We start from the raw sequence: 26307 nt of genomic DNA on the forward strand, positions 1-26307 counted from the left end.
CTTAGTAGAGACCCTTTATTGAGCTTTCTGTGAAACCTACACGAGAAAAAGGCTCTCGTTCATAGATGTGACAACAAGGGCAAAGTGTGCATCACCTCCGTGGGAAAGCAATCAACCAAATACAGGGCATGCAGGAAGGAAACTAGGAAAAACAGGAGATAGGTGTTTTACTTTAGCATGTGTGCACCACAACAGGTTATGTTTATATCAGAGGGAAGGGCTCTGCACAGTATGGCCCACAGTCCTTGTCCCCTTGCTATCCCCATGTGGAGCCCCCTGGACCATGCTGTAGCTCCTTTCTGTCCTATGCTCTGGAGTTTAGTTCCCTTGGAAACCAAACACACATTTACACAGTTACTAAATGCAACAAGTATAATAACAATTATTCTTTAAATTGTACTGAGCTGTATATTTTCATTTTATTGTTGGAAAAGGTATTGTGTAACATATTATTCTATTGTACATATATCTACAGCAGCCCTTATCTTCTAGGCTTTTATCATTACACTGAAAAGCAGTATAAGATGAGGATGTCCACATCTCTGAAGTTTTATTCCAAACTCTCCCTCTCTAAACAAAAATATTTTCATTCTCGGTGATAAATCCCACTTGTGATCAGTTCTAGTATTTGTATAAACATTTTTAAACATGAAGCTAAATGCTGAAGGAATGATATTCCCAGTGCAGAGTCCAAAATAGAATAAATAATACATAATTTAAAAATCTGGCATACTTATAATTTAAAAAATAAAAAGGAATCACATTTCGTTAAAACATTTCAATCGCAGCTTTTCTGCAATTTTAGAAATTTTCTTTTCTCACCCTAGACTTGGGCAATGATCAGTGATCACTGTTGTTCTGGAAGAAGTTGTTCCCATCCTTGCAGCTGAAAATTGAAGCATTTTCAAGAACGTCACAGGAAAATTTGAATGGCACAGCAGCAAATGGTGTTAAGTTGTGATGCTATCAAAGGAGTGAGTGGTGACTAGGGTGATTGGAGTGATGCCCGAACATGGCATGGAAACTGCAGCACTCAAACCAAACAGGGACCCAACCGAGGAATTTTTTGGACAACATAACACGGAATGCTGTTCATGTCTTCTATGATAACTAATTCTATATGCTTGAAACAAATTTATTATGATTTACTAAGAGCCGGTGACTGGAATACTCCGGGCAGAGTATTCTGATATTCTTTCCGTTGTCTGAAGCACACACGTTATGCTGTACATTGTCCAAAAAAAGCTATTTTCCGTCTTGAAAGAAATATCAATAGCTAATTAGGTTTCATTAATGATACCCTCCCCCTTTAATAAATATTTGTGTTTGTGATTGGTTTATATTATAAATCAGGTGTGGAGCTGACCTGGGAAAACTCCCAGATCTTTGTTCTTCTGTCTTACAAGGCTCTTGTAAAGTGTCCTCATTGTTTAACTCCCAAATTAAAAGTGCCCGAACAAAATACTGATAGAAGTTTGCTCTGCTAGTGCACACTGAGGCCATTCTCATTACCTAACACAAGCTCCTGTTGACTTCTGTGAAAGAGAGGAGGTCAGAGGGGATGCAGGCTCTACAGCAGCTTGTTTAGAAGATTATGAGTGTTCCTGTCTTCTGAGGATGGGCATGGAGACCCATGACAGCAAGAGTCTACAAATCTTGTTGGCTAAAACTGACAGTGTAAAAGACTTACTCAGTGTAGTAGGCAGCAAGCAAGTGGAAGCAGACACCAGTATTTTCTTCCTATGTAGCCGTTGTTGAAACCTGTTGTTTCCCTCCGTTTGCTCTTCCCAGCCACGTTTTTGTCACTGGAATAATGATGAGCTCATCCCATGGCTTTTCAAAAGCAAACGGATGCCACCAATTCTTTCAATTTCCAAATAAGCAGGGGAGCTGTTACTTTTCTCTCACATCTAATTCAGTCTTCTTCCATATTCCATGAAAGGTTCCTGAAGAGTTGTTCTTACTTTGCATGAACACTAAAAAAAAATGTTGTTAATAATTCAGTCTCCTTCTCCCATCCAAATTAGACTCTGGACGAAGGACGTAAGGAAGGGTGTGCCAAATGCTGAAGACTGTTGGTATTCCAAATCAGTGAGAGCGGTTCGTGCCTAATTAAGTGCTAATTTATGCCCTGTGCTATCTCATGGAGGGTAGAAATTTGGCTCAGGATGGAAAATTCGTTTTTTAGCTACTACATATTAAAACATCTACTACTTTTATGCATACAAAACCTACTTTGTTTTATATGGATTGAGTGCACTGTACAATACAGTTAAATTCTCATCCTGATTTGGCTGATTTCCTCTTAGAGTTTGAAAAGTTTCACAAACATTCATTTTCCTGTATCCTCAGAAGTCACAGAGTGTGCTAAAGACAAGTTCTCTGGCAGCCAATATTCCACATTTCCTTCAAAGGGCAAACTCGACTGTCTTCTGCAATAGCAGAGTTGAGAATCCATTGATGCTCACAGTATCTTTATTCCTTGCTTCACAGAATAAATGGAAATTTTAGCTCAAGCTGAATAAACCAGGAGCTGGTGGCAACTAGTTGAGCCAGGCTTTGAAGGAGAGACCTTCCTAACTTCCCTGTATGCTACAGCAAACACAAACATCTTTCTTTTCTGTGTCGGAAATGTATCTTGAATCCCAAAAAGAAGTAATGCTAAATGTTGGTGACTTGATTTCCCCACAGACCTGTCAGTCATCTCTGACGTAGCCCATGGGAATGTTCAAATTGCCACAGCTGGTTTGCATTCTTGTTACATACGCACAAAAACAAGTCCTCTTCGTCTTCACTCTTCACTGCCTCTATGCATTTGCCAGAAAGGACATGGACGATCAATCCATTCTACAAGATGAGAGAAGGGGAAGAAAGAACGAATAAAAAAATAAGGTGAAAACTAGGCCATGTTTCTGAAACTTTTAATGTACAATAGGTCATCAATAATGACTTGTTGTTCAAAAAGGTATTGAACGTGATGACTAAGTTTAGCTCTGAGCCCAGGACATTGCGAGAACACAATTCCTGTGGAAGCTGACAGGCTGCACAAGTGCAGAGCTCACTCTCTCTCTTTTCCAACGCTATTTGTTTCCTGTAGGTAACTGCTGTCATCAGCACCAACTGCAGTATTGGAGGGCACCAAATTTCAAAAGGACCAGTGCTTCCCTTAGGAATCAAAGCGTATTGCAGTAGGCACTGTAGCCGAGGATTGCAGCCTGCCTACGACTACTGTAACTGCTATTTTCCCAGGCTGTCCAAGAGCATGACATTTTTCAGTCTTGCAGAGGAGTTCTGACTCTGTTGGGTGAAATCCACTAAATAATAATGAACTCTTCTAACAAGAGGTTTGTCCTTCAGCAATACAGGAAGAATTTTAAAGATTCCTCTGCTCCCAAAGAGCTCTTATTTGGGAGAATTCAGATTCACAGTGCCTTCCCCTATCCAAAAGATGTGGGCAAGGATTTGTCCTGCTCTTCCTTACACGACCTCTTACAATTCTGATTCTATTCTGATAAGGCCACTAAATTAAACAGATAAAATGAAGGCATGTGAATTTAGGTAGGATTTCAGTACTTTGTATTTTTTAAAAAAATTTGTTTTGCACAGGCAGTGTAAACGTGTAAACAGCATCCTAAATTTCCTGGGTGAAAATGGTCCAGAAATGAAAGTTGCCCTTCAAATATGTCACCCCTTCCCTGCACATGCATGCTGTCAGGCACCCAGTGATGGCAGAGGTGCCCTCAGGAGCCCTCCCCTCACGGCAGTGTCGGTACGGACCTCCTGGACATCCCAGTGCTGCTGGCTGTTGTTTGTCTCCTTCGTACAGTTGTGAGGGACAACCTTGCCGTGGCTGACATCAAAGCAAAGCAGCGGAGCAGACCCAAGCTGGATTTCCTTCATGCTGTTATATTCAAAGTGCTGGAAGAAAGAAGGTTTGTTTGAACAACAACAGAAGGGCATCCCGATGCATTTTTAAACATTCATTCCAAAATTTCCCACTCGTGTTTTCTTAATATGCAACCCAAATATGAGTGAAGGAGAACCAACAGGCCTGATCCTGCAAGGCAATCCCCCCAGCTAGTTTTGGCATAGCTACATACCTGAGACTATTTTTTTGAGGAAGGGCTTTGCGGGCTGTAATTATGCATAAAGTAAACCCATCCTACAAGAAAATGTCCTAGTTTAATAAATATTTGAACAGAAGGGAGTTTCTGAAATTGTCTGTACAGATTGCAGTTAAAAATGTGCCTGCAGCTACCCTGAGCCCAGTGTAAGCAGTGGAACTTGCTTGGGACTTAGAGTAAATATCTGCAGTCAGTCTGTACTGGCTTGACTTCTCTCAGTGCAAGCACTTGCTAGTCTAATGCCAGCTTGGGTACCTACATGAATTTTCTTCCTGTATTTGACTGCAGTTTAGACACTAGAACACAGGAGAAACCACCCCTGTTATTGTAGAATTGATACATATTTTTTACGCCTAGTCTTTCTGTTCTCCAGGCACTACCAAATATACTAACAAATAACCACTTAACGATGTCTGCTGGAGCAAAGTGCGGGGACCAGGCCTCAGTGAAACGTGGAACATTGCCAATTTGCAAATGATAATCATCTATACAAAGACAGGCAATGTTGCCTTAGCACACATACGTTATGTCAATATTTCCCCTAATGCCAACCCACCCATTTACACGTTGGAATCACTATTTTCTTAGTAGTTCCTTAAATCCTGTGCAGTACCCATATACTTGAGGTGTACGGTACCTGGCTGGGGCTGTCACTGCAAGGAGAGAGTTCGATGGAGCCGTCTGCAGTGGCCCTTCCAGGTCTGTAATCTGCACAGAAGCCAACACCAGTATTGTAAAGCTGTAAATAAATGTTTATACTGAAATAAAGCACAGTCAGATACAAAGAAAATATTCAGCTAACTTTTTTTTTTTTGTGTGTGTGTGATTACATCCCCTTACAATAGGAGTTTTTGCTTGCAGTTCAAACAATGGATTTTTTTTCTTTCAGACTAGATCTTGCATTTTGATCTTGCAAAGTGATCTGATAAACAAGGGAGAGTCTCACCAAAGGTCAGTGACACCCAATGAGTTTTGTTTAAGTTAGAGTTACCCACTTCTGGTTTTAACTACTACAATGGTTAAAAGAAATCAGCCAAAGCTACTTTTATGATAATGGCAAGTTGCACTTCATCATGACATTGTACATGTAATGAGAAAAAAATTGAGTTGTTCCAGAGGGAAAAAACATTTCCTTTGATCCATAATCAGTTATTATGCTCTTCTCAAGCAAACTTTGGTAATAGGAACAGACAAAATAGTAAAAGGACACAGTAAAATCTGGCTACAGATACCAGGATGTGACTTAATTGGTAGACCTTGTTTCCTGGTTGGGGGAAATCCCTTCCAGTAAGGCTGCCTGGAATGAATTCATATTTTAATTGATGATAATTATCCGCTTACATGGTTTTAAAAATCGTTGAGAATGTCACCTCCTGTACACAGTCTGCCAAGTAAGTGCTATTTCTACCACCTCTGCCCTTGGGGAAAGTGCAGGACTGGAGAAATGCTGCTTTATCTCCTTGCACATGGATCATCGTAGAGATATCTCACCTGCTGTTGCAGTTGCCATCCGTGTGAGGCAACACAGTTCTTTTTCTTTGCTAATAGCACCTAAAGAATCTAAGGTTAGGATCCTCTGATCAATGACACCAAACTGAGACAGAAAATCTGGGTTCATCTCCTGACTGGAGTTCAAGGCTCATGTGAGAATTTGGACCAGCTGTTTGTCTCCTCAGTCCTTTTGCTTCTTGTTCCATTCTTGTTGTGTAGCCTGTTTGTATAATAAGCTTTTCAAAGTGGTAACAGCCACTTACCGTACACTCATTGAGTACCTAGGACATGGAAGCAATACAGGGATCTTTGATCAATACAAAAATAATAATCCTTTTTTTTTTTAGTGTATTTTCTCTTACTTTTCCAGAGAATCTTGGCGTGTCTTCAGTCTGGGAGAGTTCAGGATACACATTTGACAGAAACCACTGGAAATTTTTACAGCCCAATCTCTTCTGTAGCTGAAGACGCTCACTGCAGTCTGGCTTCTCTGCCTTCGTGGAGAAAGCAAAGGGGAAACAAGGTTAAGAGTGTATTTGTGTTAGAAATGCTAGAAATGAAAATTACTGCACAGGAATTATTTCCACTGCCTCTCCTATCCTGCTTGTTATAGATACTGATACATATCTCTCAAGATCAAGCCCAGGAGGAGGACCAGCTGTACCCTTTCTCCAAATGTGTTAAAACAGCATTTACTCTGGTGTTGTGACAGAAGGTAATGTTTCAGAAATAGCACACACTGTGAAAATTAGTATTTCCTTTAAAATTATTATTATCCTGCAAGATAAGTCAGATCTTTTTAATTAAAAAAAGTCTGGGTCAAGTTTGATACTTGTTGTACTGAAATCAGTGGGACTGTATCAGATTGTCATTAAGTATAGAGCTTACACCCCTCCCCCCCCCCCCCAAAAAAAAAAAAAAAGATTAAAATTTGATTTCCTGAACTTTAAGAGTCCAAATTACCCAGTCATTGTCAGTCTTCCCTGATGAGAAAATGTAAATGAAAGGAGAATTTGGCCTAACATTAAGCCTATCGAATCATTACCTGGCAGTTGCTAAATGTAGTGGGTGAATGTGTTTTGTGGCTATAAAGGCATAGAAAACTTTCCTTTGATTTATGTCTTTTCTTAAGTTATATACACATGATTGTAACTCTTCACCCTCCTTGGTACCAACTCTTGTTCTGAAAAAAGACAGGTACCTTCAAACCTTGTTGCAGCTATGGGCATCATCACTGCAAAGGCCTGAGGGTCTCAGTATGTGAGGTATTTAGCACCTGAAGATGGCCAACAGGATTCTGAAAACCTCCTAAGCAGGTAAGTGCCTAATCCTTTGGTTTCAAAACCATGCAAAGCACTTTTCTAAATCTCTGATTGCTCAAATACTAAAACAATACAAAACAAAACAACAACAAAAAAAACACACCACCTTTAAGAGTCTTCTCTTTCTTGCCAGCAATAGATTTCCCCCTTCACATTTCTACATTTGAAAAAATGCAGTTTTAGATTCCAGGACAGTGGTGTGGATTCCTCTGTCAGAGATTAAAATTGGTAGCATAAGCAAAGAATTGCCTGTAAGTAATTTTGCTCAGCTCAGTCATTTCTCAGCATCCATAAGAAAGAAAAAAAAGCCATTGCCACATGGCTGAAAATCACTGACAAATAAAGAGCCTTGGAGATGAAGGGAGAGGTATTAGTTTCTAAAGATAGGTATCAATCATGCCAGGCCCTGTAAGCTTCACAGGCAAACATCAACAGTTGCAGTATGTTAAAGAGAACCTTATAGTCTAATATCAGTCCTAGATTCAATAAGAGAAACAATGAACTTCGGCAATTCAGCACCACACAAGCCTGGCCCCGAGAGATTTCCTTGGAACAGGAAAACAGAGGAGTAAAATGCTTCCCCTAAAAAGAGGTGTTCCTCGAGAGGCTCTGCTTTGGCTGAAGAAGGCAATGGTGTTAAATCTCATGTTGTCATACTAGTTTCAGCGTGCATTTGATGCTGAATAAACAATGTAAATATTGTAAAGAAAGTCATTATCCCTGTAAACCAAGCTGAAAGGAAACTGTGCTTGTAGGTTAAATAAACAAACCACACACAGACAAAAAAAAAAAAGGAGAAAAAGAGGTGGTGGCTGAAATTGTGGAGACCGGCAAAGAACCTTATTCATCTATATTAATGCTCACGCCACAGGCATCGTGTGCAGGATGTAATTTCGACCGTAAAAGGGGAAGACTTATAAAGCAATCTAAACGGGGGTCATTTTTTATTTTCAGTAGTAGGCTCGCAGAGATTTTTGTAGTGGCCAATAGGTGGCTCCGCTCGCCCTTGCAGTGCAATAAATCCCCGCTGGGCTGATCTGCAGCTGTGGCAGCTGAGCGGCAATAATGTCATTGCTTGCTCGTGTCTTTTGAATAACATCCCACTGCACTGACATACTGAAAATATTGGCTGTGAAAGAAAGGAACGGAGAAAAGGGCCTTTTATGTTATGGTGTGTTGAACAGAGAGATTGTAAAATAGGTCACTTGAAGGAGCATCATACTTAGGAGTACTAAAAGTACCCTGGCTTGAACAAACTCTCAGGCAAAAGGTCATCGTACTTATAGCTGGTAAACTGAATCATTGATGGCTGTAGTTTTTAGTTCAGAAAATTGCTTCTGAGTTGAAAAGAAAGGCCTTCAGGAAATAATTAAATGATTTGAGGAACTAACTGCCCATCTGAAAAGACCTGGCCTAGCATTCATTCTCCTGTTCCATTGCTGTAAGCCTTGTGAGTCAACTGATGAAATCCTGGCCAGTGGAGTTAAAATATACTCCACAGACAAGAACGGAGAAGCTTTTTAAAAAAGAATAATGAAAGAGAATGTGTCTCAGGCTCTAGGATGAGCATAGCAGGCTGACCGGAGAGGCAGATCTGATGGAGCCTAAGGAGGTCAGACTAGGTGACAGGAGAAAAGGCACGCTGACACACAGCCCTTTTTGTCTCCCCACGGTAATGCAGCTCCTGCTGGATCTCCTTTCTTAGATGGTGCCCAGAGCTGCAATGACTGAGGCACGCAGGACTGAAATGCAGGAGCAAAACTGAATGGGAAACTGCACACCCCCTACACATGCCATGCCTAGCTGTTTTCAGGGAATCTTTTCTTCTGAAAAGCATGGAGTTGGTCAATGAATAAGAAGGTGAATGACAATTTTTCATTCAAAACTCCTCACAAGTTTTTTCCATTTCTTCGTAGAAGAGGATATTTTTACAAGGAAAGGTATGGGAGCTGAAGAATTCTGGAGAACTGCAGCAAATTAACAACTTTTCTGCCAAAGCTTTTAATACAGCACCCAGCAGTTTGTAACACATGGGATAGACAGTCCCTTGACTGACCCTGAATTACAGTGGATTACACAGTGGCATAAAAACAGGTATGGCTGTTCTGCAGAAGTTGGGCGGTGTGTAGCCTGCCCAAGTGTGGCTGTATGCCAGGGCTGTGTCACACACCTGGCTGCAAGCCTGTCTCCGTGAGCAGGCTGCTGGCAATCCAGATCTCTGGAGGTTGGATTGCTGTCTTTGTGGCCTTTCTAATGAAAAAGTAACTTGTAAACAGTAGCTACGGTGAGAACCAAATTCCTCAGTTACAGATGGTTACTTCTGTCAATTTAGGAAGAAATTGCCTTTTCTGATGTTCCCGCAGTAGGAGAGACAACACAGCTTGCCACGTGCCAGTGAATGTTATTTGAATCACATGAGGAAGACTGTCAGCCATGAAGAATGAATCCTCTGGAAGGCCCCTTCAAGCACACAGTGCAACTGGGTTCCATTTCAGATGATTCCCCTGTACTATCAGTGGTGGAAAAGCAAACCACTACTTGTTGGGCAATCTAAAGAAGGAGTCATTTGGAGAAGGAGTCATAGTCTATGAGATTTGACAGCTTCAGCAAAAACAGGTTTGTCTCTTTCTTTCCTGATTTAAGAGCTCTTGTACTTGACAGGTTTTACAAAAAGAAAAACTATCCCTGGCACCTTGCCCATTGAATGTTTGACTGCACAGAGACACCCACGCTGCCATCCCACCCCTTTCACCTACCTCAACACACACTCCTACCCCCGTAAACAGACCGCTGCTGATGTCTTTACCTTGCTGATTAGGAAAGCCACTGTGTCGTGCTTGTAGAAGTTCTCTTTGAAAGAGCCCAGCCAGGTCTCTGCTATTCGGATTTTGTTCCTCACAATGGCCTCGTCATAGGAGAAAGCCCGGGGGACGTGATTTCGATAGACATGCCCAACGCGGGAGCATGGAATGATTTCTACAGAGCCACCGCAGAGCCAGGTCTGAAACACCGGTGAAGGAGCAAAAAGAGATCATCTTTTACTATCTTCTACATAGCTGGTAAAGCACAACTAGCAGCATTGAGTAATAGACCAGCAATTTTAAGAATGCAAAGCAAAATGAAAGTCACTCATTGAGTTAAATCCTGCTCTGGGCAGTGGCTGAATGTTAATTATCAGTTCAAAAGCAACTAAAAAGGGGAAGCTCCTTTACTACAGACTCCAGGAAATTCTAATCTGCGCATTGCTGGAAACAGATAGAGCATCATTATGTGCTTCTTCATACACTGTTCCCCACAGACACTGAGACACACAGATACTGGGCAAGATAGACCTTGGAGTAGAACCATTTATATGCTTTTATGTTCTCCTGTGCACAAACAGTGCAGTAAAGTGAAGAGACCTGGGGGCACACCTTCTTTTGCCTTGGACATAAAAGACTCTGTACCCTTTGTGTCTGCAATTTCCATTGCTTGTTTAACATCAGTTACTCTTTGTATTGAGCAAAAACTAATGCACACAAATTAATATAAATGATTTAATATTTAAAGTACATATTGGCAAAGACATGAAAGCTACTCTTCCTTTGGTGCATGTTACATGTCAGAATAGAAGAGGTGGATTTCAGAAGGCGCCCAAACCAGAGACTTTGTCCTCGGGCAGATACTCATCGTAGCATCATAGGATTGTAGTACAGCTTGGGTTGGAAGGGACCTTGGAGTCTAGTAATAGTGAAACTTCTTGTCTTGCCATAATGCTCCTAACCCACAGCAGCTGCATATTCCTGTATGACAGATCATGGAGCATGGGGTAGAACTCTGCAAGTGAATTCTCCATACTTCAAGAAGTTCTGCACTTAATTGCTTTTATAAATCACTTCTTGCCTTTTCATTTAAGTCCCTTTCAAAACCCATTAGCTACCAGTCCTTGGTGTTTCAATTAAGGTTCTTACCCTTATAGATAGTTCTAGATTTTCTGCTCCCCACATGGTCATGTCAGAATCATAAGCTCCAGTGTTTTGGAAGTGATGTCGATCCATGGCAACTACTGCACCAGCTACCACAGGGCTCCTGGATAGAAAATAGTTTGGAAGTGAACAACTGTTTTGGGTAGATAATATGAAGGATGAAAACCCCATCATTTCTGTGATGGAGATAACACTGAAAAATGATTGAATGCCACCCCTTGTAATCTCAAGTTAAGTGTTTAACCAACCAAAATTAAGAACAACTGGAACTGAATTCTAGGATTTGCCTGGGGAAGAGGGCCAAGCACTTAGGTATTGAATAAGGCTCAGACCAGTGAGAAATGTAAACCATCCATGTACACCCAAAACAACAGACAAACATAACGATTAAGACGTCTCTTTTAACTCTGTATGATCCATCTTCTGCTTTCCCTACAAATTTCAATATCTTGTCTGGTCAGGTTGTATACTAGTTGCTTCCAGTTGCATAGAAAACATTTGTCATGTTGGCAGTATGACTGCAGCCTACTTAGAATGAATGCTAAAGGCCAGATAAACTCAATGTAAACCAAAAACCTGTCCCTTCAAAAAACATTAACCAAGCAAATGCAAATAACCGTGTCTCACTTTCATTATCTGGAAGCTTTCCCAAATTGTACAGTTTTGCTGTTGAGCTGAGTGGAGGCATATTGGCTAATGAACTGTTACCTGATAGGGCTGATGGGAGACTGTCGTACCTTCTCTTCATGCTCTGGCACTGGTTCCCAGTGAAAATCTAGTTTCCAATCAAAAACACCTCGATGCAGGCCCACAGAGTGATAGTACTGAAAGGTCTTCCAGTCTATGACATCTATGACAGGGGAGACGACACTGTTTCTGCAAAAGACCATATAATTTCTTTTCAAAGCCAAAGCATAAATTCAGTACTGTGTTAGTGAACAGTGATTCTCCTTTTGATATTGTCAAACACAAACACTCATTTAGATGTTGAGTGCCCTCGTTTTCCCTCCTGACAGAGCTCAGATGCTCAGGGCACGGGAATGCTGAGCCTGCAGTAACGATTCTAAAGATTAATAATTTATTGATAACCTATACATTATATTGCCATTTTAAAGCTATTCAGGATTTTATTCTGAATTTACCATCAAAATTCTTCTGAAGTTCTTTCACACAGAGGCCTCAACCTCTGAGGTTATAGGATCTGTATGGATGTGAAGTTTACACTGAAAGATGATTCTGGGCTCACACACTTTATTGTCCTTTGATTTTCCTCTAGATGTTCCACACTTCATGAGTTTGTCACTTCAGGACAATGAAGCATGCACTTATCCTTCGTTTGTTCTGCTGGTAGCTTTGCAAAAACATTTATCACTGCATTTGGAAAACAGTTTCTGTTTGTATTGCCTTCTACCACACTGTAACGTGTTCTTGCAAGTGCACTGAAGAAAAATAAGAAGCATTCACTAGGAATTAAAGTACACTGAAAAAAATACTTTTATTCTTGAGTATCTATATAGGAAGTTATTCCAGAGTAGCTCTTTCCTTAGAAAATAGCTTCCTGTTGAAACAGAGAGAAATTAAATGGTCAGTTTTGGGGCGAAAAGTAAAAGGTTTTATCTCCCCCGTTTAAAGATATTCATGTTGGTCAGAGATTACTCTTGAGAGAAATATGTTTGAAACATACTCTAGCTGATGGAGGTAGGTCATCTCAGAATGCTGTAATGCAGTGGGCCATAGGTTCTCTTCCATGGCAGAGACCAGAACCAAATGAGGAAGCTGGCAGCCCTCGGTGATGTTCATGTAATCCTGTCATATCTTCTCTGCCTTTACAGTATCCTTAGTCTTTTTTTTTTTTTTTCCAGTAACAGGGTGAGGGGAGCTCAACATTTTGTTTTATCGTAGTTGCTCTTTCCCATAGAGAATTTTCAAACCCCATGGAGAAAAAGAGATTACTGATCTTCAGTGAATTGTATGAAAATGAACTGTGCAGAGGACAGCATTAAAATGATTCAGTTACTCCTTTGTCTCCTAATGTGAGCAGACTGCCCTGTGATGAGTTAAAGGCAGAAAGATTTAAAATAGAGAAGTGATTATATTTCTCCATTCAGGTATAAAACCAGCCCTTGCAATATGTTATTATAAGTGCTCTTAGAAACAAGCATTGAGTTTATAAATAGATAGTACAATTTTATGGTCACCTGCAACATCTGTAGGTTTATACATCAAGGCAGTGATTTGCTGTCATTCTTCTGCAGGACTCAAGCAGAAATGCAAAGAAATGATCTTAAAAATAATAAAGCTGATGTCCTTCCCTGATTCTCTTGATGAAAACCCGGTGATACAGTTTTGTATCTAGGACAGGAACAACCTGAAATCTCAAGCCAACAGGAGTCTTTCTAGTGAAAGCTGTATTTAACCTTTACTCACTAACAGCATGAAAAGGAATCTAACTGCTTCTAAAAGTTACTAAAAGGTAGTGCTCTGTTGGACTCACACAAGCAGGTGGTTTTTTCTTTGTCATGCTGAGAAAAATAGTGCTAACAATTTAAATGGATTTTCTAAGACTAAACTTCAAAAAATGAAAAATCACTATAATTTCTACAGCCTGCTGCATTCTCCAGTGCAGACATCACTGACAACTGTCTGGGTAGGAGTGTACTTGGAGCTGGATATTTCCCACCTCACTTTATTGCTCCTTGCTGAAATGCATATTATTGCTGCTTGTCTGTCCATTCCCGTCCAGACAGGACTGGGGAACTAATGACTCCAGGGTAGTTTATTTTACAGTTTCAGAGTCAAGTGGGAAAGATCAGGAGGGCATGCTTGAGTGGAAGCCAGAGCAGGCAATGTAGACTAAACCATTCAAAACCCTTGGCCATGAAGACTGGGCCACATGTGTGTAGCCACTATAGCTCAGGGAGAGACAATACAGATACTTGGAGTTACACTCAGATATATACTGGATCAGATATTCCAGGCATTTCAGATGATCTCACATTTTCATATCCAGCCATTTCAAACCCATCCTTCTTTTTGTATCCACCTTAAATTAGTTGCCACTTGAAAACTCCAAACCCCAATGATGCTTCTAGCATCCGTGCCATCGCTCACAAGTCAGCACCACAGTAACAGTTCCAGCTGAAAGAACACCTGCTTTTTAATGCATGCTTTTATTTTGGTTGTTTTGGGGCATGGTTATTCAATGTAATTCAAGAAGAATATCTGCATTGATGTCAGGGATTCTGATGGTTAGGAGACCAAGCAATTAGCCAAAATGTCTACAAATTATGGCATGGAAAATACAGTACTGGATAGGTCATATTCTAACCTGGGTGGATAAACTGGGTGGTCTTTAAGGTGCCTTCCAACCCAAGCCATTCTAAGATTTTATAATATCATTTGGTATTAAGGCTTTTTAATAAAAGATCTACTTTCTGCACATTCAGTGATGGTTCCGTGTTTCTGTGGCTCTAAATGCAAATTTGCAGCAGAAGGTAATTGAAATTTGGAAGATGTTCTTAGCTATTCTTTTTTGTTTTTAACTGAGTAACTGGCAGACAGTCAGCAGCTTCTCGGCACTTTGAAATGAAACACACTGGCAAACTACTGCTAATTTCACTCTGTGGAATCCAAGGAAAAGAAAAAAACAGGAAACTCAAATACAACTGGCAGCGAGGCTTTGAACTGTTTGACTGTGGTGATACTAATTTGTGAATATTTCAAATGCTTGGAACACATAGGATCTACAAAAGGTCACAATTCCATGAAAAAGAGCAACCCAAACAAGAACAATTTCCTAGTTTGGGATTTCTCAACCAAATACAACTTAAATGAAATGCCTTCTCATGACCCTTTGCAGTCGCCATGGACATTATGTTCTTTTCTGTTTTTAGAATAAGTAACATGAGAAGAAGAGTTAATTAACACATCTGTTTTGAAGTCTTAGATATGATATTTTGAAAGTGTTTTTTATCGATTTATCTTTTTCTTTTTCTGGGAAGGGAACAGATTTTAATCTGTTTAAATCCTCCTTTAAATAAGGGGGATCAACAAAAGCAAACATGAAAATGCTGTGTTTTCCTCAACCAGTTTCAGAGTGGATCATTCCCTGCAAAAATAAGATAGCTCAGAAATCCAGGCAGCCTGAACTGTCTGGCTCTGCACATAGTCAAAGCTTCAGCAAGTAATTGAGAACACAAGCTTGTTCCACGGCACACTTCATTTTCCCTGAAATCACATTGCTTGCTGAAGTCTTCAGGGAAAAAAAGTAATTCTAAACACTTGAAATTTAGTGGGATTAATAAAAAGAGAAAATGTAGTGATCAGGAATGGTAAAGCTGTGGGATCCAGGATTGCTTACATATTGCCTCGCAGACCAACTACTGGCTGACCGAAAGCATAAGGACAATAATATCCTTGAACTGATGTACTACCTACATGCTAAGCACTAAGCATGTAATTCAAATCTCGTCTAGGCAGAGTCCTAAGAGAATGCTTTATAAAAAATATATATATATATATTTAAACCTGCTTTTTATCTTAAAATATTCAAATCTGTATGTGGGGTTCTGAAATCTGTAGGAGCTGCCAGTACCTTTTTACACCGGGCAGTCTGGGCACCGTGCCGCAAATCACGCCTAAACCTTTAAATCTTCATTGCTCCTACTTTTGCCAATAATGATTGCTTTTGGCTTTAGATTCTCTTCAAGTTTCTTTACCTCATCTTCTTTAAAATAGGTCACCTGCTGATACTGATCAACTGTGAAAGATTGTCAACAGATAACATATCTTCAGATAACATACCATGTAAGTGCAGAACTTTATCTTACTGAATTTGAAATTAGTGTTATCGACAAATGGATCAGGCTATAAAAAGATCAGGCAAAAAGAGAGGTCCCAGGAAGCAGGCTGCTGCATGTGAAGTATATGGAAGGTTTTCAAAACAAGGAAAGTAGCATGGAAATGCATGCTCAGATGCGTGACGGGGTTGCTTGTCCTCTGGATGGAGAACATAATGCTTCCCTAAGCCTGTAAGAAGGCAGAAACCAGATGGTTTATGGATGTGATAGCTTGAAAAGCTGGGGTGTGGGCCACAGAGAAGTGGAGAGTTGGGCAAAAAAAGATGATGGAAGTGTTCAGTGCAAAATATTTCCCTTCTCCCTTGTGCAGTGCCATAAAACCAGCACCACTCAAATGTTTTGAACAGAACTCTGTATCTATTCCTGTATCTGCAGAGGCTCTGCTCGCCTCCTGAGCTGATGAGATAGCTTTACATTGCTGTGCTCATTTCTTATTCTGTTTAACAGCATCTAGTGACCTAAAATCATGGAGCTAAGCAGAGGCACTTTGAATTTTAGAAACCAAAGAGGCTTCTTTTAATAATGTTAAAGGCTCCAGTTTGCTAACGTAATCTTTGAGCTGTGGTATAGGGAGTGCACCAGAGGGAAGTAGCCTTGGTGATGAGGAGCAGGGGGAAGGTCCTGAAGGCAAGCTACCCCTTTGCAAGCCATCTCTCTCGGCACTGTTACGGTGCCCATGCTTCTTTTAGAGCTGGAATTCCTTTCCAAGAATATAATCAAGCCATTGATTCCATGCACTATTCTCAGGAACCACAATTTGAACCTTTTTTATTTATTTAAATCACCCTGCTGCAAGAAAGGAACCATACACTTCAGCATGATGGTCACTATGTTTACGTTAAAGCAACAACCTGTTCAGGGCTTCAGGCAGAGGTCACTGAATGCTCCCCCTGCCTTTCACTGCCCCTGGACTGAATAGCAGTTGTCTCCTGCAGTCTCCTGGAAGAGGCAAAAGCCTCAAAAGACGATTGTAATAATTGCACAGCTGCATTCCTACACACCATGCTGCTCACCTGGAATTAGGCTGGAACATTAACAGTTGTCAAATGAAATGATCTGTGGGGCGTCTCATCTAGTTTTCTAATGTCGCCCAGGTGACTGTGGTATTCATCCTTGGATAATCAAAATGTCAGGGGATGCTTAACAAACCGCTGAACCATTCTCAGGTGATACACTAAGCTGATGCACAGCATCCCAGTCAATTTGTTAGGCTTGGTTCAAAGAACGGGTCCCAGACAACGTGTCCATAAATGCACATGTAATGATTTTAGAAAGACTTAATACTTCTTGGGAAAACAATTTTGATTTGGTTAATGAATAAACCCTTGTGGAGGGAGATGAAATGCAGTCACCCAGAGCAGTCAAATGTCTGACAGATATATCTGTACCTGTAAAATTGGGATAATATTTCTCACGTTTCTCATGTCTGTTACTACTACAGGCTGCTCAAAACTGATGATATCTCCCTTTTGGTGAGTATGTTCAACCCGCAGCGGGGTCTCAGTTTGCCCAAGGATCTCTGTGCATCACTAAGATCATACTAATAGTGGTAGACCTGCTAAGGCATCTCAAAATCGGGCTTGTTCACAGCTTTCAAAGCTAAAATCTCTCTCCCGGCTCCCTTAAACTCTGGCAAAGGACTGAGATTTGGAAAGGCTGCATTTTTCCTTGCCAGCTAACAATTCACTCGCTCTACATGATTAAGTGTTTTCCCATCCTGTCCCTGCAGCACAAGAGCGCAGGTAGCAGCTTGATTGGTACGTTAAGAAGAGGAATGGGGGTATTTCACTTCTCACTATAAGCTTTTTTTCACTGTGCTTTCCTCATTTGGGCAGTCTTAGGGAGTGGACATGATTCAATTTAACAGCTCCTCAACTGCTAAATGAAGCCAAGTTGCCTATGCTAGTGCTTTACATCTCCGTAGTGATCTGATCTCCATGCAAGCATTGCAAGCAGTTTAGGAAAAATAATGAGTTAACTTCCTTATCAAGTCAGTGTTACTATCACCATTTTTCAGTTAGAGAAGCAGGGACAATGAGGGAAACTGACTGCCAGATGCTTTTGAGCATTCCTCTTTGTGCACTGGAGAATGGGACAGGTTCCCCGCACTAGGGTGGCAGAACTTCCAGCAGCAGACACAGTGCCTGGTACAGCAAGCAGGAAGGGATGATTTAGCCCATACTATTATCCAAATGCCCTTCCACCTTTTCTCCATTAGTCCAATTAGCCATTAGCTAATTCAGTGTTAAATTCTATCCTCATAGAAGGATGAATGAACGTATGGGCCTTGCAGGGAAAAAGAATCCTTCTTCCTCATCCCCTGGTGAAGGTGTTACAGAGATCTCAGAGCTCTGGTAGGCTCGGTGGTTTGGCATCCCCTTGGCAGGGAGAATTTTTGACAGTGAATCCCTACACTTGGAGACCTCTGGGTCCCAACTGCTCTCACGCCATTGCAATTCTCCTGAAGTAATAATTTATAGTTCTCCTTTAAGGCTTTTTGCATCTCTTTTTGATTTCAGCAGCAGAACCTAAAGGACTGACTGACTGATACAACAGGAGTTTTGCACAAACATCAACAGTTGGCTAGAGCTCAAGGCAGAAGAATCTGCATATTTTTAATAAGCCATCCGCAGACAAAAAAGAATCTGCTTTTCCAATGAGAATCTTTTAGAAGAGAAGAGTCATGACATCCTAGGGCTGCATTCCACTAGCTTGTAGTATTTTTCATGTTTTCATATGAATGACGTAATCGTTTCTAAAAGCTCAAATTAATTCTCTTATGGGCAAACATAATCAGCCATAAAAGCAGTTTGTTCCAGTGCCTGGGAACAGCCTTTGAAGGTCTTTATTACTACTATTTAGTGGTCTGGTAAGACTTTTAAAGATGTATTTTTCTTTTACCCCCTCAAGCAATTATTCATTTTTTCTCAAGTGGCTTATGGGTAATGATAGACAAGTTAATGTACAAACGTTTCTTTCAGAAAAGTCCCTTTAATAAAGGATTTACTTCCATGTAATTCTAGAACCATTTTCAGTGATTTAATCTCTTTGATGGACTTGGGTACTACACAGATGAGCTCAGCTGTACATTAGAGAGGAGGCCCAAGTACCTACCTAAACCTGAAACACTCAGAAAATACGAATCTGTACCTTTTCCTGTGAGTTTGGTGTCTGAAAATATATGAGATCAGCTAGAGCTGTCTAGGCTGCCCTTAAAGTCCTGTTTTTCTGTGGAACAGAGATGGTGCAGGTGACATTGGTATGTAACCAAGCAGGCTCAGGAGGACAGAGTATTTTAAGGAAACTGTCCCATTTTATCCTTGGCTTCATGACTGAGACAACTGAAAAGCAAAGATAATAATGGAGTGCTGCAGTAGTTTCTCTGGTGGACATTTCTCAATTTGCAAACGTCTTGAGACTGCAGCCCTTTTAATTCAGACCACCAGGAAGCCTTCTCATAGCTCTAACAATGGCTAGATGCAAACTCTGACAGTTTAGTGACTCTGGGTGTAAAATGAGGGTCATAGCTGCGTTGCCTCTCCTGCTTCCCACATATCACGGTGACGTACGTGGTGTGAAAGTAGAAAATAAAAGCAATGTGACCCGCAGGAAGAAGGTAACCAAGCAAGGACGGAAAAAAAATCTAAGTGTTTCCAAGTACATCTCTTTCAGCAGAAATTAGAAAATGCAGAGAGCTGAGAAGTCACGAGGACAATGGTGTTGGACAAGACAATGTGTAAGGGTCCCCTCCAACCCGGACCATTCCGTGCTCCTACGGATCCCGAGGTTCTGTATTTACCGGTTGCTGGACAGCCGGGCCAGTAGGGGCTCCAGCCAGCCCTTCTGACACTCGCAGTGTGAATCCATGAAGACGAGCACGTCCCCAGTTGCCCGGGCAGCTCCCAGCATCCGACCTCGGATGACTCCAAGCCTCTTGTTGCTCCGGATCAGTTTCACACCGTCCAGCTTTGAGATGTATTCACTCAGAGCTGACTTCAGGGGCCCTGTCATAAACAGAAAGGTCATTTTAGCTTTGATTCAAGCTCTTACAGGCAAACAACAGATAGTAGGAGATGTCAAATGTTTGCTGGTAAAATGTTTTGGGGGCATTTTTTTTATATATGGCCAAGCAGGCCGTGTTCCAAATACTCTCACAGCAGCGTAATGTCAAAGAGAAGTAAAGACTAATGGAAATTGAGATTCACTAGGTGTGAAGCTATTCCTCTGGGAAACTTAATATCCTCCTCTCCTGTTTTCACCAAAAGGTGGATACTCTCATCATCTCATAAAAGGCACAGATCAGAGTGAGATACTACAGGTGTTTGGCTTCCCAAAGCACTTGGGATTACTTCAGCAATGTGGAGTTTTCCACTCCATGCTTCAGCCAAAGTCCACGTCTGGAAATTATTACGGCAGATCTGGTCCAGTGGGAAGATTTGCATACTGTGAACTTATTTTAAAGTAAGAAAGCTGAGAGTGATTGGAAGTGATAGGGAAAAAAAAAAAAAAAAAGGAAAAAAAAAAACCAAACTATTTCAAAGTTGAAAGGCTAAGCTGGATTCAGGGCATGGAAGAGCAAAACCTGGCAGTCAGCTCATGGCTACACTTAGCTCTCTTGCGGATCTCATTTGCCTTCTCCTCTCTTCATGCAGTTCTCGGAGGAGGACAGTTTCCTCCCTGCAGCTTTGGAAAGCAGAGCTCTCGTGCAGAGAAGTGTGGGCTACCTTGCTGGCTCAGGTCGTCTACTAGGATGATATCCTTGAGGGAGGCCTTGGGGGCTGTGTCCATAATGCTGTGCACCGTTCTCAGCAAGGTCGACCAGGCTTCGTCATGGAAACAGATGATGACACTAGCAGTAGGCAGGCTGGAGTCATATTCTTGCTGCAGGCACCTGCATGGGATCACATGAGGGAGACACTAGAAACACTGGTACACCTGGCTGCTTCTTCCTCAGACCAGTTACAAGCTATACCTTGGACTTCGGGGATGGAAAGAAATTGAAGGTCTCAGCTCAGGAAGAAAAGGAAATACTAAAGTGTTCCAAGACTGGACCACAAGATAAAAATACGAGAATGACATTATAATAATTGAAATACAAATATAGGAATGTTTTGCTGTATTCTGGGGTTCTTCTGTTCTGGCTGAGGCAAGGAAAGAGAAACTGAAGACAACTAAAGCAAAGCAGAGAGGGGGATAAAGCAGATCAGTCAGCCTCCCCCTACACCCCTTCCATATTTCTCCTATAACAGAGAAAAGAGCAAGTTGAAATTCAGTACCTTGGAGGCTAACAAGTAAAACAGCTCATCTGCACAACGGATAAGTGTCTGTGTGGCCTGCCTGACCAGGAGCATAGCGAATGAAGCCAGCATCTCATCCCGGTACACAAAAGAAGTGTACCCTTACGTAGGTAATGGAAACAAATACAGATACACTTCAGAAAGTAAATCCTATATGCAGACTATAGAGCCTGTGCGCCTTGCTCTTTCTGACCAAAATGGGTCGCTGGTGAAAGAGGCTCCCAGGTGGGTGGATTATCCCTATGCCTTTTTCTGCTCTTTCCTTTACAAGCCAGGTACTGCTACAGTCTACAGCAAGAAACCTGGCCGCAAGGGGCTCTGTGTGGCATTGCTGGAGAGGCTGCAGAGCCCCAGCAGGGGCCCACGGCTCCCCAGCCTCCCCTGCTGCCAGGATTGCACCCATCACATCAAAACAACAAACACCAACGTGACACAGAGTGAACGAGCTGGTGGTATGTGATTTTGGCTGATCCAGTTTTGTCCTGGGTGTCAGTTCATGAAAACCCATCACACGAATCTGGCCCGTTGTTGTTTCAGCGTTCTTGTATCACCAAGCAAATCATCATCTAGATTTACAGTGCTCATTAAACAATTAGCTGCTCAGCTAGCTCAGCTGCAGCGGAAGCTCATGTAAGGGATATCATGTTAATAATCGCTGTGTTTATTGCCATTTTACTTAGTGCTTTAGTTCAGGGACTGAGGCCCTGTCATGGTAGACACCACCCAGGCACAAAGCTGCTTATCATTTAATAGCATCCACGGGCTGAATGATTTAATAACAAATACAAATAAATGAATACTACAGATACACTTCTGGGCATATCAATTTTAAACGGCGACAATACTTTTAATATTTTACACTAATATCCTCTTTATGGAGAGAAACATTTTTCCTGATGATTTTTACATTGTAACTCATATATTTTGTTCTCATTTTACTAATCTTCTGTAATCAACAACGCTGTTGTTTCATTATTACACATGGAAGACTTTGTCTATTTTTCAGCAGGATGGAGAGAAGGATGCTCTCATGACTTGGCAGTATCTGTCTTTTCAGGCAGAATAATCTGGAGATAATTAAGAAAAGCAAAGGTCTGATGCTGTCCTTTCACTAACAGGCAGCTTCCAGACAGGAATACACAACACAGCTATAACCACCTGTGCTTTCCACCATCATGCTGCAACGCTGTGTTGCTAGTATTGTGGCTGTAGCAAGAAAATCAGGCTGTAGTGGAATCTTAATTGGAAAATAATTGAAAATAACTGTACTTGAATATGTAGCCTAGGTGGCGAGTGCCTAGTTGCCATGGAGATTGGCAAAGGCTTGCAATGTGGGTATCTAATCTTCGGAAAAACGAGCAAGGGTACTGGTGCACAGAAATGCCTTCCCTGTAATTTGGAGCAGGTCCACAGGCTGTCTGTCAGAAATTGACATTTCAGAAAGTCAGGGCTGTGACTGGTATAAGATGTAGGGATTGAATCCAATTTGTGAAAAATAAGGAATTGTCACATGCAGCAAGGAACGAGAGAGCGATTCTGACAGAGCACAGGCTCTGCCAGGGAGGACTCCCACTCACCTGCAGGGAAATAGCTCATTGAGATTCAGCTCCCAGCTGCACTCCAGTGGAAGCTGCGCTTTTGTAACAAAACTTAAAATCTTTTCAGATACCTGTGCATTTGCATTTTCCTGCATACATACGGTTTGATGCCCAAGGCCAAGGGAGGAAAATGGACCTTTTTTTTTCTGTTTGTTTTGTGTTTTTTTTTTTTTTTTTTTTTTTTTTTTTTTTTTTTGCAGGCAGAATTCAAAGAAGATACATTGACAGGCTTACTTCAGGTCCACAGTCCCAGGAGGGTATCAGTGGCAGCTGGACAAACTGATAGCACCGTGAGGGATGAAAGTACCTTAGAGGATGAATTTTGGTGTGGGAGAACAACTCTGTAGCACAACAAGACAAGTTCTAAGGCTTTTTCACCTGGAGACCCTGGCTGTGTCAGAATAGTTACTCGAAGGAAACAGGACAAAACCAGGCACCTGGTTTGTCCACCGAGGTATGTTTTACTGCAGGATCAGTAAGACTGCTGGGAGAGATGCAGCTTTATGCATCTACTTTCTGAAAGGTAGCATAAAACATTCACCTGGAGAGGCATGCAAAGAGATGTGGGCTTTGTTAGAAGCTGCGGTCTGGTGAAAGAGGTCTGAGCTATCGCTTTCCAGCTGGGGAGGTTGGATCCAGGGCTGTCAAGGCAAAGCACAGCTAGCAGGCTCTGGTTTACTTCCATCAGAGCTCTGCACTCTTCGTATAAAAAGAAACTGTAGTTGTGCTGCTCAGTGCTCCAATGCAAAGCACAACAGACCTTTTTATGTGAATTTCTGAGGAACAGCAGCTAAGTATATCTTATGGCATTTACGTTACATCTTGCACTCTGGTTTAACAGTAAAAAGGCAGTATGTAAGTGTGAAGCCTGGCCAGCCTTATTTTACAGTATCCAGAAGTGCTTCACAATTGGTAGGCACAGTGTCTGCCCTGAAGGATTTGTCTTTTTAAGTGAAATGAGAGAAACTGAGTCTGTGCAGCTAACTTGCTGAAATTTCTCCAACTGGTTAGTGTCTCTCTGATAACTAATAATAGACATTATTACAAGCAACACGATTCAAGCAGAATAGGCTAAGAGCCATTCTGATTCCTTACTGTTTCACTCTCCTTTTACATCAGTACGAAACAGAACTGGCACAGCTGTGAGCGAGGCCCCCAGAGTAAATTATGTCCAACAAATATCACTGCGGTTTGCGTGCTGTGCCATGAAGGACAGGACTGGCTTAGAGGTAGACCTCTGCTGCAGGTTTATGATCTGGATTTAGATCTGAACAACTGCGAAGCCTCAGATGTTCAGATCTGTGGTTTCAATCTGGGCTTCTATAAGCTGTGGTGTTGATAGGTCCTTAGGCTGTCACTAGTCAGACAGGAAAACTCATCCAAGAGCTCTGAGACCATGGCTTAAACCTGAGTTGAGATTAATATTAGCTAAAACCGCCTCTTGTTGGATGGCCCTTCAGCTGCCAAAGTAAAACTGTTTTTTGGCTTACATCACAGGCAGTAAAACAGGGTCATCATTCCTCCTTTGAACATTACATAGTTCAAAGAGCTGCCAGTGAAGCATGGTGAAAAATTACCGAAATAATATTAGCATATCATTATTCAATGGAATTATCCAAATTAACACTGAATCTAGTCAGTGAATGTAGAAAACAGCCCCTGCCTTTCATTTCTCTTTCCTTAAGATTGTGCTCTTAATTTAGCACCACCATCTGGTTTTAGACATGGGAAAATGACCGCTAGAAAAATGACTATATAAATTCTGTGCCTTAAAATGTTTTCTGGCACATCTTTCCATTGTGTCCTCGGGGAAGGCTGCAATAGCTTTTGTTACAGAAGGCAAGAAAGTAAGATAGCCACCTGCATCTTATTGCTTCTCCCGTGGGCAGGGGAGCACTGATACGCCTCAGCCCCTTTTAAAGTAGGATGAACTGCTCCTCCTGGGCTGCAGGAATAACTGGCTCACAAGTCTCCAGGCTCCAAACACAGTATGTGGGGCTTCAAACACAACACACGGGGCTTCAAACGCAACACGTGGGGCTTCAAATGCAATGCATGAGGCTTCAAATGCAACACACGGAGCTTCAAATGCAGGATGTGGAGCTTCAAACACAACACAGGGCATTCCAAATGCAACACGTAGGACTTCAGACACCAAGCTTCTTTGATGTGGCCTTGCAGCCTGGCTGCTGCTAGTTACGGTGCTGTTTGGCGAGCCCTGTCAGACGCCCTGCTCTGCACCTCCCTGCCCTGCCTCCCTCCCGGGTCTTTCTTCTCACAGAGTGACAAAATGGTTGAGGTTGCAGCTCGGCTGGCCCAGACCCCTGCTCAAGCAGGGTCACCTACAGCAGCTTGCCCAGGCCCGTGCCCAGACGGCTTCCCCAAGCGGAGAGAGGGCTGCGGGGCTGCGGGCCCCCCTCAGGGCGCTGCCCCTGCCCTCTCCTCACGGGGCCGGCCCGAGCCCTGCCCCGCGCCCTCCCCTCGGCACCTGCCGCGGCCGCAGCCCCCGCGGCCACCAGCAGGCGGCGCTGCCGCCCGCCCGCCCCGCCTGAGGGGACGGGGACCGGGCGACGGGACCCGATAACGGGGATCCGATAACGGGAACCCGATAACGAGAACCCGATAACGGGACCCTATAACGGCAAACATCGCCCGGAGCCCGTGCTCCCCTTTCAGAGCTGGCGTCCCCATAAAGCCGCAACCCCCCCCCACACACACCCTGCCCCCGGCGCCCCCATTTCTGCCCCCCGTCAGCCTCTCCCGGCTCCCGCTGCACCCAAAGCGAGGGGGCAGGTTGGTGAGGGAGACACAGGGCGCACAGGAGGAGAGAGGGGTTCACGGGGCTTTGGGGCAGCGCCAGGGGAAGGTGCGGGTGTTGTCCCCGAGATCAAATAGGTTGCTTTACTTACAACGGGTGTCGTACCTCAGGCAGCTCCCTGCGCAGAGACAGCCGCTCGCTGAGCGCTTCGTTGAAGCCGTGGGTCTCCAGGCCGAGTGGCTGCTGCCCCACGGCAGCCCCATGCCCGTCCTCCAAGGGAAGGGGTTCGAGCTGGGACTCCGGGTCCCCCTCCTTTGCCTCCGGCCGCCGGCTCTGCTGCTTCACCACACGATAGCCCTTCCTGGCCTTGCTGTGGTTCCTTCGTCCCGCGGGCGACACGACGGCGGCGATCAGCTCGTCCTCCCGCAGGGAGATGAAAGGCGACAGCCCGTCCAAGGGGTAGTACTGCTGGCTCTCCTCCTGGGTGTCCAGCATCTCCTGGGGCTCCGCAAAGCCCATCTGATAGCCTTCCCGGGGGTTGAACTCCACCGGCTGGAAGGTCCCGTCCTTGCTCTGGTTGCTGGGCGGTGGATTCAGCGTTGTGACCATCAGCAGCAAAAAGCCCAGCATCAGCAGCAACAAGAGAAACTGCAGCTTACGTGATCCATATCTGCATTTCTTCCTCAAGAACATGCTGTTGGTGACAAAATGATACAGATGGTCATGTTAAACACCACTTGGATATCGCTCAGATTCCAGTCCTCGGGTTGCAGCAGAGCACTGGTTTTCACTATCTGCCAAGAGGATTTTCTGTTCCCCTCACATTTCACTGATGCCGTTTCATGCTCTCCTCTCTATTTACAGACAAAACAGAAAAAAATGCCTATTAATAT

General features: G+C 42.7%; 1 protein-coding gene and 2 long non-coding RNA genes across 9 annotated transcripts in view; 2 read left to right on the plus strand and 1 right to left on the minus strand.

Annotated features, from left to right (window-relative positions):
- Positions 1–26307, minus strand: part of GALNT15 (polypeptide N-acetylgalactosaminyltransferase 15) — a 27234-nt gene continuing 927 nt past the window's right edge. For 2 of the 5 annotated variants that reach the window (XM_027451007.3, XM_027451010.3), the window contains exons 2-11: positions 25566–26108; positions 20486–20652; positions 19561–19765; positions 11611–11778; positions 10888–11005; positions 9744–9938; positions 5978–6109; positions 4762–4863; positions 3778–3918; positions 1–2847 (exon numbers count right to left, since the gene is read on the minus strand). In XM_027451007.3, coding sequence (XP_027306808.1) covers positions 2701–2847; positions 3778–3918; positions 4762–4863; positions 5978–6109; positions 9744–9938; positions 10888–11005; positions 11611–11778; positions 19561–19765; positions 20486–20652; positions 25566–26108 — 1918 coding nt within the window. In that variant the 3' untranslated portion in view covers positions 1–2700. Of the gene's footprint in view, positions 2848–3777; positions 3919–4761; positions 4864–5977; positions 6110–9743; positions 9939–10887; positions 11006–11610; positions 11779–19560; positions 19766–20485; positions 20653–25565; positions 26269–26307 lie in introns of all 5 variants that reach the window. The other 3 variants (XR_005264007.2, XM_072033508.1, XM_072033507.1) reach the window with 3 other exon arrangements.
- Positions 5990–10398, plus strand: LOC113842687 (uncharacterized). Of its 3 annotated transcripts, XR_011806949.1 has the most exons (4): positions 5990–6138; positions 6229–6931; positions 8854–9031; positions 9270–10398. It is a non-coding gene; the product is annotated as an uncharacterized lncRNA (long non-coding RNA). The 3 variants fall into 3 exon arrangements; XR_011806948.1 differs by having other exon boundaries at positions 5990–6931; XR_011806950.1 differs by having other exon boundaries at positions 5990–6931; positions 9301–10398.
- Positions 22082–26307, plus strand: part of LOC140001589 (uncharacterized) — an 8762-nt gene continuing 4536 nt past the window's right edge. Inside the window, exon 1 of the long non-coding RNA XR_011806951.1 lies at positions 22082–23110. This is a non-coding gene — a long non-coding RNA (uncharacterized lncRNA). The remainder of the gene's footprint in view (positions 23111–26307) is intronic.

Source organism: Anas platyrhynchos, chromosome 2, assembly GCF_047663525.1.
Source record: "Anas platyrhynchos isolate ZD024472 breed Pekin duck chromosome 2, IASCAAS_PekinDuck_T2T, whole genome shotgun sequence".
NCBI classification, from domain to species: domain Eukaryota; kingdom Metazoa; phylum Chordata; class Aves; order Anseriformes; family Anatidae; genus Anas; species Anas platyrhynchos.